General features: G+C 47.1%; 1 protein-coding gene across 1 annotated transcript in view; it reads right to left on the reverse strand.

Annotated features, from left to right (window-relative positions):
* LOC121571721 (E3 SUMO-protein ligase RanBP2-like) overlaps positions 1 to 12,299 on the reverse strand; it is a 51,665-nt gene that overhangs the window by 13,321 nt on the left and 26,045 nt on the right. Inside the window, 4 exon segments of the mRNA XM_045208972.1 lie at positions 1,514 to 1,591; positions 4,031 to 5,636; positions 5,638 to 6,561; positions 6,597 to 8,246. Of these exon segments, the coding sequence (XP_045064907.1) occupies positions 1,514 to 1,591; positions 4,031 to 5,636; positions 5,638 to 6,561; positions 6,597 to 8,246 (4,258 nt within the window).

A 12,299-nucleotide genomic window follows, 5' to 3' on the forward strand; every position in this document is an offset into this window, starting at 1 on the left:
ATTTAATTAAAATAAAAAACAGAAATAACTTATTTACATAAGTATTCAGACCCTTTGCTATGAGACTCGAAATTGAGCTCAGGTGCATCCTGTTTCCATTGATAATCGTTGAGATGTTTCTACAACTTGATTGGAGTCCACCTGTGGTAAATTCAATTGATTGGACATTATTTGGAAAGGCACACACCTGTCTATATAAAGTCCAACACTTGAAAGTGCATGTCAGAGCAAAAACCAAGCCATGCGGTCGAAGGAATTGTCCGTAGAGCTCCGAGACAGGATTGTGTCGTGGCACAGATCTGGGGAAGGGTACCAAATACTTTCTGCAGCATTGAAGGTCCCCAAGAACACAGTGGCCTCCATCATTCTTAAATGGAAGAAGTTTGGAACCACCAAGACTCTTCCTAGAGCTGGCCGCCCGGCCAAACCAAGCAATTGTGGGAGAAGGGCCTTGGTCAGGGAGGTGACCAAGAACCCAATTGTCACTCTGAAAGAGCTCCAGAGATCTCTGCAGCACTCCACCAATCAGGCCTTGATGGTAGAGTGGCCAGACGGAAGCCACTCCTCAGTAAAAGACAACAGCCCGCTTGGAGTTTGCCAAAAGGCACCTAAAGGACTCTCAGACCATGAGAAACAAGATTCTCTGGTCTGATGAAACCAAGATTGAACTCTTTGGCCTGAATGCCAAGGGTCATGTCTGGAGGAAATCTGGCACCATCCCTACGGTGAAGCATGGTGGTGGCAGCATCATGCTGTAGGGATGTTTTTCAGCGGCAGGGACTGGGAGACTAGTCATGATCGAGTGAAAGATGAACGGAGCAAAGTACAGAGAGATCCTTGATGAAAACCTGCTCCAGAGCGTTCAGTACCTCTGACTAGGGCGAAGGTTCACCTTCCAACAGGACAACGACTCTAAGCACACAGCCAAGGCAACGCAGGAGTGGCTTTGGGACAAGTCTCTGAATGTCCTTGAGTGGCCAAGCCAGAGCCTGGACTTGAACCCGATCGAACATCTCTGGGGAGACCTGAAAATAGCTGTGCTGCAACGCTCCTCATCCAACCTGACAGAGCTTGAGAGGATCTGCAGAGAATGGGAGAAACTCCCCAAATACAGGTGTGCCAAGCTTGTAGCGTCATACCCAAGAAGACGAGGCTGTAATCGCTGCCAAGGTGCTTCAACAAAGTACTGAGTAAAGGGTCTGAATACTTATGTAAATGTAATATTTCAGTTTATTTTTTATAAATGTGCTAACATTTATAAAAACATGTTTTTGCTTTGTCATTATGGGGTATTGTGTGTAGATTGATGAGGGGGAAAAATTATTTAATCAATTTTAGAATAAGACTAATGTAACAAAATGTGGAAAAAGTCAAGGGGACTGAATACTTTCCGAATGCACTGCATGTTCCACTCGTTGCGTGCGGGTTAAGACCGGCTACCAGGCAAGGCCAGACAGGTGACAGCTGTGTAGGTGACGTGTCACAGCACACAAACAGTGTAGTGACATAGTACCTGGGGGCTCAAATTGGGTGGATGAGGTGCTGGTCCAAAAAGCCATTGGGTTATCTTTGAAAAGCCTAAAATCCAATCCTACAAAATAATGGTTGGCAAGTGAGACAAACTAGAATTGGTGGATTAAGAAATGAAAATGTGTTCAAATGCATCTTTAGTTAGCTTCAAGTTGCTGAACGTCATTGCATTAAGTGTAATGGATTAGGCCTATACAAGCTTTCTACACTGCTCAAAAAAATAAAGGGAACACTTAAACAACACAATGTAACTCCAAGTCAATCACACTTCTGTGAAATCAAACTGTCCACTTAGGAAGCAACACTGATTGACAATACATTTCACATGCTGTTGTGCAAATGGAATAGACAACAGGTGGAAATTATAGGCAATTAGCAAGACCCCCAATAAAGGACTGGTTTTGCAGGTGGTGACCACAGACCACTTCTCAGTTCCTATGCTTCCTGGCTGATGTTTTGGTCACTTTTGAATGCTGGCGGTGCTTTCACTCTAGTGGTAGCATTAGACGGAGTCTACAACCCACACAAGTGTCTCAGGTAGTGCAGCCCATCCAGGATGGCACATCAATGCGAGCTGTGGCAAGAAGGTTTGCTGTGTCTGTCAGCGTAGTGTCCAGAGCATGGAGGCGCTACCAGGAGACAGGCCAGTACATCAGGAGATGTGGAGGAGGCCGTAGGAGGGCAACAACCCAGCAGCAGGACTGCTAACTCCGCCTTTGTGCAAGGAGGAGCAGGAGGAGCACTGCCAGAGCCCTGCAAAATGACCTCCAGCAGGCCACAAATGTGCATGTGTCTGCTCAAACGGTCAGAAACAGACTCCATGAGGGTGGTATGAGGGCCCGACGTCCACAGGTGGGGGTTGTGCTTACAGCCCAACACCGTGCAGGACGTTTGGCATTTGCCAGAGAACACCAAGATTGGCAAATTCGCCACTGGTGCCCTGTGCTCTTCACAGATGAAAGCAGGTTCACACTGAGCACATGTGACAGACGTGACAGAGTCTGGAGACGCCGTGGAGAACATCATCCAGCATGACCGGTTTGGCGGTGGGTCAGTCATGGTGTGGGGTGGCATTTCTTTGGGGGGCCGCACAGCCCTCCATGTGCTCGCCAGAGGTAGCCTGACTGCCATTAGGTACCGAGATGAGATCCTCAGACCCCTTGTGAGACCATATGCTGGTGCGGTTGGCCCTGGGTTCCTCCTAATGCAAGACAATGCTAGACCTCATGTGGCTGGAGTGTGTCAGCAGTTCCTGCAAGAGGAAGGCATTGATGCTATGGACTGGCCCACCCGTTCCCCAGACCTGAATCCAATTGAGCACATCTGGGACATCATGTCTCGCTCCATCCACCAACGCCACGTTGCACCACAGACTGTCCAGGAGTTGGCGGATGCTTTAGTCCAGGTCTGGGAGGAGATCCCTCAGGAGACCATCCGCCACCTCATCAGGAGCATGCCCAGGCGTTGTAGGGAGGTCATACAGGCACGTGGAGGCCACACACACTACTGAGCCTAATTTTGACTTGTTTTAAGGACATTACATCAAAGTTGGATCAGCCTGTAGTGTGGTATTCCACTTTAAGTTTGAGGGTGACTCCAAATCCAGACCTCCATGGGTTGATAAATTTGATTTCCATTGATAATTTTTGTGTGATTTTGTTGTCAGCATATTCAACTATGTAAAGAAAAATGTATTTAATAAGATTATTTCATTCATTCAGATCTAGGATGTGTTATTTTAGTGTTCCCTTTATTTTTTTGAGCAGTGTATATTCGGTCCTGTCCCATAGAGAATGATAGAGCTATCATCTTTATACAAGTCCTTTATGGCGTCTAAGCTCACGGGCAGCGCCATTGAGGCAATCCCCATTATGATGTAGTTATTCTTCTACTTCTACTACGATTTGGCAAAACAACTGAAAGGGTACATACTGCCACCTAGTGTTTGCGCACAAGTATAATTTACTGGCAGTTGACCCGGATGGAATCATGTGATCCTTCCTTAACCCATAGGAAGTCCCACCCAGTTGACTACGTTAAGAATGGTGGAAGCTCTCAATGTCCAAGACAAAATTGCTTTTACTAGAGTCCTCTAACTATGTCCTGTCCCCATTTCTGCCTTCATGAAGACGTAGCCAGCAGTAATTATTGAGACTGCATTAACCTGAAGGGATTCGATTACTAAGCTAAATGTAATTGATTACATAATCCATTACATCAGCTATCATATCTAACAACCTATATCAAAATAACAAGTGTGAGGAATAGTGGATGCAAGTTAGGCTAATGGGAGTGACGGTTATGTTCTGTCCTAATAACACAGTGGGCTGGTGGGAGGAGCAATGCGATAAACCAATGGGACATGAATGGAATCACAACACAATGGGGTCAAATTATTTGAAAACGTCATAATGGGCGTCACCATTCAAAAACAAGCAGTTTACACTGAATCACAAGATCAATAAAATCAATCAAGAAAGGATAACAACAAAAGGCTTACCTTTTTTTGGGATTTTGAATGCAGTTGAAGGCTGGGAGGTCCGACCGCTGTCTTTAACCTTGGAGCTCTCTGAAGAACCATCCTCCTTGGATGCTGGGGGGCTGCTGCCGAATATCTTCTGGAGAGAGTCTGTTCCAAAGAGGAACTTGGGTGGGGACATCACCATCTTGGAGGGGTGGAGAGGGCTGTGTGGTGTGGCGGTGGAGGCCTTGCAGTCAGGGATTTGGAAAGTCTCAGGATTCAGCTCCGTCCGTTCTGTGGTGGTCTCCTCCAGGATGGCCACAGCAGCCTGTCCACACACTGTTGTCCCTGTTGCTTCCTCCTGAGGAAGGGCCTCACTGGAGGCTATGGGAGTGACCAGAATCTCATTCTCCTGGGCAGTTTTAGCCTGGTCAAAGATGTCTCTGAAGGAGTTGGCCACATCCTGCAGTTTGAACCTCACCGCTAACTGCTCAACATTTCCCTCAGCTACCTCTGCAAAGTCAATAGCGCTCCAGACCCAGGCCTTCTCAGCACCCTTCATGGGCTCCAACTTCATAGAAGATGTGACCCAGTGGTTGGCGCAGATCTTCAGGACTTGGTCTCTCCTCATGACAAGTCTGACTCGTTTGGTGTCGTAGTTCTGCAGTATCTTGAGGTCACCGATGCCCCTCTCCTTCCACTGGTTCAGGTCTTTGTCATAGCGGTACAGCTTTGCCCTGTGGCTGAAACACACGTTTTCATTCTCCTCTCCAGTGGAGATCTCCACCAGGTCTGGCAGGGGAACCACAGGCTCAAAGTACAGGCCATCCCGCTTCCCCTCCTGGCTAACGTCCTGCTCCTCGTCCACAGACACCCCGCTCTGGTTCAGCTTGGCCGGAGACTTGGCGGGACTGATGACAGGATGGAAGCTGAAGTTGAAGCCAGCTGTGGATTCTCCAAAGCAGAAGAGGTTCTTCCTGATTGGGCTGCTTGCTAGGGGTGAGGCGTAGACAGAGGTGTCAGCACTGTCGTCCAGAGCCTCCTCTCTCAGGTCATAGTTGTCCCATTCTAAGGTAGGGCCAGTGCTCTCTGCGTGGGGCTTGATGATCAGACCAGAGGTGTTACTGGCTGTCGTGACGTTAGCTTGGCTGTTGTCCTCCTTGATCTTTGTTTTGTCATCAGTCAGGAAAGATTTAAGGTCTTTCAGACCGGACTTCATCTCCTCTGCCTTCTGGATGAGATGTGCAGTTCTGCCTGTGTCAACAAGCTTGTGAGGAGTCTGCAGTGGGATGTCCAACAGGAGCCTCTGACACTCCTCAAACTTCAGCTTGAACTCCTCAGCCAGCTCTGGTGTTTTAAACTTGGCAGCGAGTTGCTCCAGTCTGGCATCTCCGTCAGAGAAGTCATTAGCCAGCCACATCCAAGCCTTGTCGGAGCCAGCCAAAGGCTTCAGGTTCATGGTGGTGGTGATCCAGTGGTTGGCACACACCTTCAGGACCTGCTCTCTCCTCATCAGCACCCTGAGCCTGCCATTGGTGGCATTCTTCAGGAACTTGAGGACCCCAACGCCCCTCTCCTTCCACTGGCTGATGTCTCCGTCAAACCTGAAAAGCTTCACTCTCTGGGAGTAGAGGGCCTGTTCGTCCCTCCTCTCCTGTGACCAGGTCCACTTTCTCAGGCATCTGGACCACAGGCTCAAACTGGATATCGTCATTCTCCTCTGTCTTGTATACGTCCTCTTCATCCTGGTCAGCTGAGGTGTCTGCCCTCTGGTTTGACTGAAGGGATGTGAACAGCTGCTCACCAGCGCGGGTGAAGCCTTTGAAATTGGAGTCAGTCTGTCCAAACTGGAAGTCTCCTTGTGAGTTTTTAGCCAAGTCTGCAAAACTGAAGTCGTTGGGTTTGCCAGTGAAGAGGGGATTTTCATCCTGAGCTGTCTTGTCCACTGACGGCGCTGATGCAGATACACTGACACCAGATTCCTTCTCTTTCTCTCTGTGCTGCTCTGCAATATTCTTCAGGAACATTGACGCAGGCCCTGAAGCTGGTGGGGTTTCCTTTGCAGTTTCCTGAGTGCCAAACTTAAAGCCACCTGCTGGGATGGGCATGGTGAAAGAGAAGCCTGCAGCACTGGGGGTACTGCTTTCAGCCTGAGGAGGGGTCTCAAACGTGAAGGGTGCAAGGGAACTTTTATCAACTTTGCCTGTGCCAAACTGAAAAGAGCTGTCACTGTTGAAGTTCGCTTTAAACCCAGTGCCTGCGGGCTGAGTAGAGGCACTCCGACTCCCGAAGCTAAAGCTGAAGGATGAGCTGGAAGGGGCGGCTGTGGCTGTGCTCTTAGCATTGGGGTTGGGCATCTGACAGGAGACACATTGACTAGCAGAGCCGTTGTTTCTGACTAGACATGTGTCACAGTCCCACTGTCCCTCCTGCCTGGCAAACATGGCCCCAAGAGAGGAGCTGCTAGCATTGGGGTTGGGTGTCTGGCAGGAAACACACTTAGAGGCAGATGCATCATTCCTCACTAGACAGGAATCACAGTCCCATTGTCCATCCTTCTTAGAAAATAGAGCACCAAATCCAGAGCCAATGTTGGCTTGGTTGCCTTTGATTCTACTGCTACTTTTGTGGTTTCTTGCCTCTTACCAAACTGGGCACCAAAACCAGCAGCAGGTATAGAGGTGGTGCCACTGGTTCCAAACGTAAAGGAGGGGGGTATCTGAGCTCCAAAAGACCCAAATCCTTTTCCAATAGATCCTGCACTGCTGGTGTCTTTTGACGAGTCAGCTCCAAATCCAAAAGTAAATCCTCCCACTGAAGCTGCCCCACTAGTAAAGCCTTTGATGTCAGTAGCCGGTGCGCTGTCTGGCTTTGATGGGGCATTAGGGTTGTCAGTCTGGCAGGCAACACACTGCATAACTTTAGCTGCATTTCTTACACAGCACACATCGCAGTCCCATTCCCCGTACTTCTTTGCAAACTGTGCAGCAAAGTTGGTCACCTCTGGAGCAGAGGGTTTAGTATACATTTTTTTCCTATATGACTGATCTTGCTGCTTTTCTGGAGATTTGGGAACGATCTTCTGAGCCTCTTCAAACTTTATCTTGAAGAGCAATGCCTCGTCAGCCGTTTTGTACCGGATGGCCAGTTGCTCAGGCCTTGGTTCCTCATCCGCATAATCAACGGCATTCCAGACCCAGGACTTGTCAGATCCAGCGTTTGGTTTCAGGAGCATATCTGGCGTAATGTAGTGGTTAGCGCAGATCTTCAGAACCTGCTCTCTCCTCATCAGCAGACGCACTTTCCCTGATCTGTTGTGCTTTAGGATTTTGACTAAGCCGATGCCCCTCTCTTTCCACTCTTTTGTCTCCGCATCGAATCTGAACAGCTTGGCCCTGTTACAGAACATCTCCTCCTCTTCCTCCTCTCCAGTCTTCACGTCTACTTTGTCAGGGAGGGGCACAATAGGCTCAAAGTGAGGCCCATCCTCGTCCTCCTCCACATGAGTGCTGTTGTTATTGCTCTCCGCTCCCTTCTCCTCCTCCGCTGTGTTTTCCAGCCCAAATACCGGCTTGGTTACATCAGTGAAACTAAATGGCTGGTCAGTTTTTCCAAAAAGGTTTGGTTTGTCCTGGATCTGGATTGCGTCAGCAAAGGAGAACCCAGCTGCGCTTTTAGTGCCAAAGGTAAATATCCCTCCCTGGCTAGGAGGCTCTTGGGGCTTCCCCTCTGAGGGGACCTCTGATTTGGTGGGAATATCTGACGTCAGAAGCCCCAACAGGCTCTCACTGTTTTTGGACTTGAACGTGAAGTCCCCATCATTGGATTTGAAGTTGGAGTTGAATTTAAAGGCAGCGGACAATGGAGTGGACTGGGCGACTATTCCAGCACCAAAGCTAGGCACCTTAGGAGGCTCAGCAGGAACCTGCTGGCCAAAGGAGATCTTCCCAAAGCCCACAGGCTTCCCCTCAATGCTCTTCGGTGGTTGGACAGGTACAATGGAGGGCTTGGTGAAGTATCCAGGCTCAGGGAGGGGAGGGTTGGTGGTGGGCTGAGAATGGCCATAGTATTCCTCGCTGTATGGGGAGAGTAGACTGGTTGCTGGTGACTCGAAGCGGAGGGGGGCGCCAAAGACCTGGTCTTGAGGTGGGTAGATGCAGGCTGGTGTTGACTGCAGGGGAGGTGTGTTTGTGGGCTGCTGGTAGGCATACATGTGCTGCTGGGGAGGCAGGCGGTTGATTCCATACACAGGAGCCTTAGACAAAAGAGAAGGAAGAATTCATTAAAACCTGTGTATTTCATATTTGCCACTGAAAAGTAGGGCTGGGCGATATATCAAATTCCAATGTATGTTTTTGCGCGATATTCCAAATGCCTGTATTGCAAGAATCAAGGTTTTGTATTTTTCGTTTTTATGAGTGTTTATGTCAACTCGTTCTCATGTTGTCTTTTTGGTCTAGTCTCCTTCACTCCTTCTGTGCGGTGTGCACCTTCCCATGTACACCAGATATTTGTATATAATGACGAGATGCACGTCTCCGCCCTAACAATGGGAGTCATTGTCACCAAGGCGGGAAGGCAGGAGACAAGCTTAGGTCAAAAATAAGCCCATAGAAACGCATTTGGCTTATTTTGAACAGACTTCGCCTCTTCCTCTGGTTTACACACACACCAAGCCCCTCCCCCTGCCACTCACAACAACAAAGATGAGAGATCACTTCTTCCTCTCTGACAAAGAGTTTCAACTCGCTATTTGCATTTGATGTTTGGTCCAACAGAATCGGTCATATGGACACCAAAACACATTGAGACATTATTTTTACCGTAATAGAGGAGAAGTTAAAACGAGAGTAGCCTATCAATGACCATTGATTCTGGAAAATGAATGCTCAGTTTGTCGCATGTGGCATTGCGGTATCAAGTACCGCTAGCAGCATTTTAGCCAAAGACTTTCACACTTGCTGTCTAGTCTTTGTTTTATAAATGTGCAATAAGCATAAAACACAATTGTATAAAGAACTAGTTCTCATTCTGAGAATTAAGGTAGGCCACTTGATTTCAACATCTGAACAAAGTGGACAGGCTAACATGCTGCTCAAACAGTTGGAGACGGACAGAAGGGTGTGTTCATCACAATTAAAACTGTTCTGCCTTAGCTAGCTACTCACTAGCACGTGGGCTTGTGCTTGAGAGATTGTTTATGAGACCTTTGTTAATTTTCTATAGCCTAATGCCTGCTACAAGAAGTTAGTCATTATTTGTGTATGTGCATTATGCATGGTTCTGGTTACATTTATAACAAAAAATTGCATTTTCATAGACTTGAACGCCAGATCAGTGATTGCAAAAAGGCAGGTTAAACAATTTTGATAAAAACATTAAATTATTAGTGGGTCTTATGGTTGTGGAAGGCTTATATTTAGCCTATGTATAACTTCACAAGCCCTTTATTATTGCTGACTGTTTGAAATGCAGTGTATTTGACCTTTAAATTGTACAACAAAGCTTACTTAGAGAAAAACAATGTTTTTAGATACAGTGCATTCAGAAAGTATTCAGACCCCTTAACTTTTTCCACATTGTTACGTTAGCCTTATTCTAAAATGGATTAAAATTGTGTTTTTTTTCACTCAAATCTACACACAATACCCCATAATGACAAAGCAAAAACAGGTTTTTATAAATTGTTGCTAATTTATAATAAAAAATAAACTAAATATCACATTTACATAAGTATTCAGACCCTTTACTCAGTACTTTGTTGAAGCACCTTTGGCAGCGATTACAACCTTGAGTCTTCTTGGGGGTATTTACATTTACATTTTAGTCATTTAGCAGACGCTCTTATCCAGAGCGACTTACAAGCTTGGCATACCTGTACAGTGAGGGAAAAAAGTATTTGATCCCCTGCTGATTTTGTACGTTTGCCCACTGACAAATAAATGATCAGTCTATAATTTTAATGGTAGGTTCATTTGAACAGTGAGAGACAGAATAACAACAACAAAATCCAGAAAAACGCATGTCAAAAATGTTATAAATTGATTTGCATTTTAATGAGGGAAATAAGTATTTGACCCCCTCTCAATCAGAAAGATTTCTGGCTCCCAGGTGTCTTTTATACAGGTAACAAGCTGAGATTAGGAGCACACTCTTAAAGGCAGTGCTCCTAATCTCAGCTTGTTACCTGTATAAAAAAGACACCTGTCCACAGAAGCAATCAATCAATCAGATTCCAAACTCTCCACCATGGCCAAGACCAAAGAGCTCTCCAAGGATGTCAGGGACAAGATTGTAGACCTACACAAGGCTGGAATGGGCTACAAGACCATCGCCAAGCAGCTTGGTGAGAAGGTGACAACAGTTGGTGCGATTATTCTCAAATGGAAGAAACACAAAAGAACTGTCAATCTCCCTCGGCCTGGGGCTCCATGCAAGGTCTCACCTCGTGGAGTTGCAATGATCATGAGAACGGTGAGGAATCAGCCCAGAACTACATGGGAGGATCTTGTCAATGATTTTTTTTTTTTCACCTTTATTTAACCAGGTAAGCCAGTTGAGAACAGGTTCTCATTTACAACTGCGACCTGGCCAAGATAAAGCAAAGTAGTGCAATAAAAAACAACACAGAGTTACATATGGGGTAAAAAACATAAAGTCAGAAATACAACAGAAAATATATATACAGTGTGTGCAAATGTAGCAAGTTATGGAGGTAAGGAAATAAATAGGCTATAGTGCAGAATAATTACAATAGTAAAGTCAACACAGTGGCCATTGCTAGCTACCCAACACGACCAACACGACCAGCTAACTGTACGGTAGTAGCTAAATACAATATACTTGTCCTAGCTAGCCAACGTCTAATCATTGCTGCGTCATGAAAGGAACTTGACACAGACACGAATGATCTGTTTAGTGTGTTATCACACTATTGGTGGTTTGTTGTGACCAAGTGTTGGTGCTAAACGGTGTGTTATTGTTATTGGATGCTAGCTTGCTAGTTAGCTATGGTGTCATAGTTAGCTAGCTGAATAAAGTGGGTTGAGTCTATTCCTTTAAACATTGAACCGCTGTGGTTCACAACAATTCTGATTTCTAAAGGTGGAAGTTGGGAGAGTTTTTGTTCGGGTGGTTCAGTGAAACAATTTTAGTTTCTGAGGTAGAAGTTTTTGGTGAGGGAGGCCCTGCTCTCTCCTCTCCCAGATGCTTAGCTCATTTCATTCCGATCTCCTCTGCATTTTTGTAGCCATTTGCTACAGCCTGTCAACTATGCCTCTGCCTATCCCTGTTCTCTCCTCTCTGCACAGGCTACACAAACGCACCACACCGCGTGGCTGCTGCCTCTCTAACCTGGTGGTCCCTGCACGCACCACCCACGTGGAGTTCAGGTCGCGGGCAGCCTCTGGAACTGCCGTTCTGCTGCCAACAAAGCTGACTTCATCCCAGCCTATGCCAACCTCCAGTCCCTTGACTTCCTGGCCCTGACGGAAACATGGATCACCACTGAAAACACTGCTACTCCTACTGCTCTCTCCTCGTCTGACCATGTGTTCTCGCATACCCCGAGAGCATCTGGTCAGAGGGTGGTGGTACAGGAATCCTCATCTCTCCCAAGTGGACATTCTCAGTTTTTCCCCTAACCCATCTGTCTATCTCCTCATTTGAATTCCATGCTGTCACAGTCACTAGCCCATTTAAGCTTAATATCCTTGTCATCTATCGCCCTCCAGGTTCCCTTGGAGAGTTCATCAATGAGCTTGACGCCTTGATAAGTTCCTTCCCTGAGGATGGCTCACCCCTCACAGTTTTGGGGGATTTCAACCTCCCTATGTCCACATTTGACTCATTTCTCTCTGCCTCCTTCTTTCCACTCCTCTCCTCTTTTGACCTCACCCTCTCACCGTCCCCCTACTCACAAGGCAGGCAATACGCTTGACCTCATCTTCACTAGATGCTGCTCCTCTACTAATCTCACTGCAACTCCCCTCCATGTCTCCGACCACTACTTTGTTTCCTTTTCTCTCTCGCTCTCCTCCCACACTACTCACTCTGCCCCTACACAGATGGTAATGCGCCGCCGCAACCTTCGCTCTCTCTCTCCCACTACTCTCTCCTCTTCCATCCTATCATCTCTTCCCTCTGCTCAATCCTTCTCCCTCCAATCTCCTGATTCTGCCTCCTCAACCCTCCTCTCCTCCCCTTTCTGCATCCTTTGACTCTCTGTGTCCCCTATCCTCCCGGCCGGCTCGGTCCTCCCCCTCCAGCTCCGTGGCTTGATGACTCATTGCGAGCTCACAGAACAGAG

This window comes from Coregonus clupeaformis, chromosome 29 (assembly GCF_020615455.1).
Source record: "Coregonus clupeaformis isolate EN_2021a chromosome 29, ASM2061545v1, whole genome shotgun sequence".
Classification (NCBI taxonomy): Eukaryota; Metazoa; Chordata; class Actinopteri; order Salmoniformes; family Salmonidae; genus Coregonus; species Coregonus clupeaformis.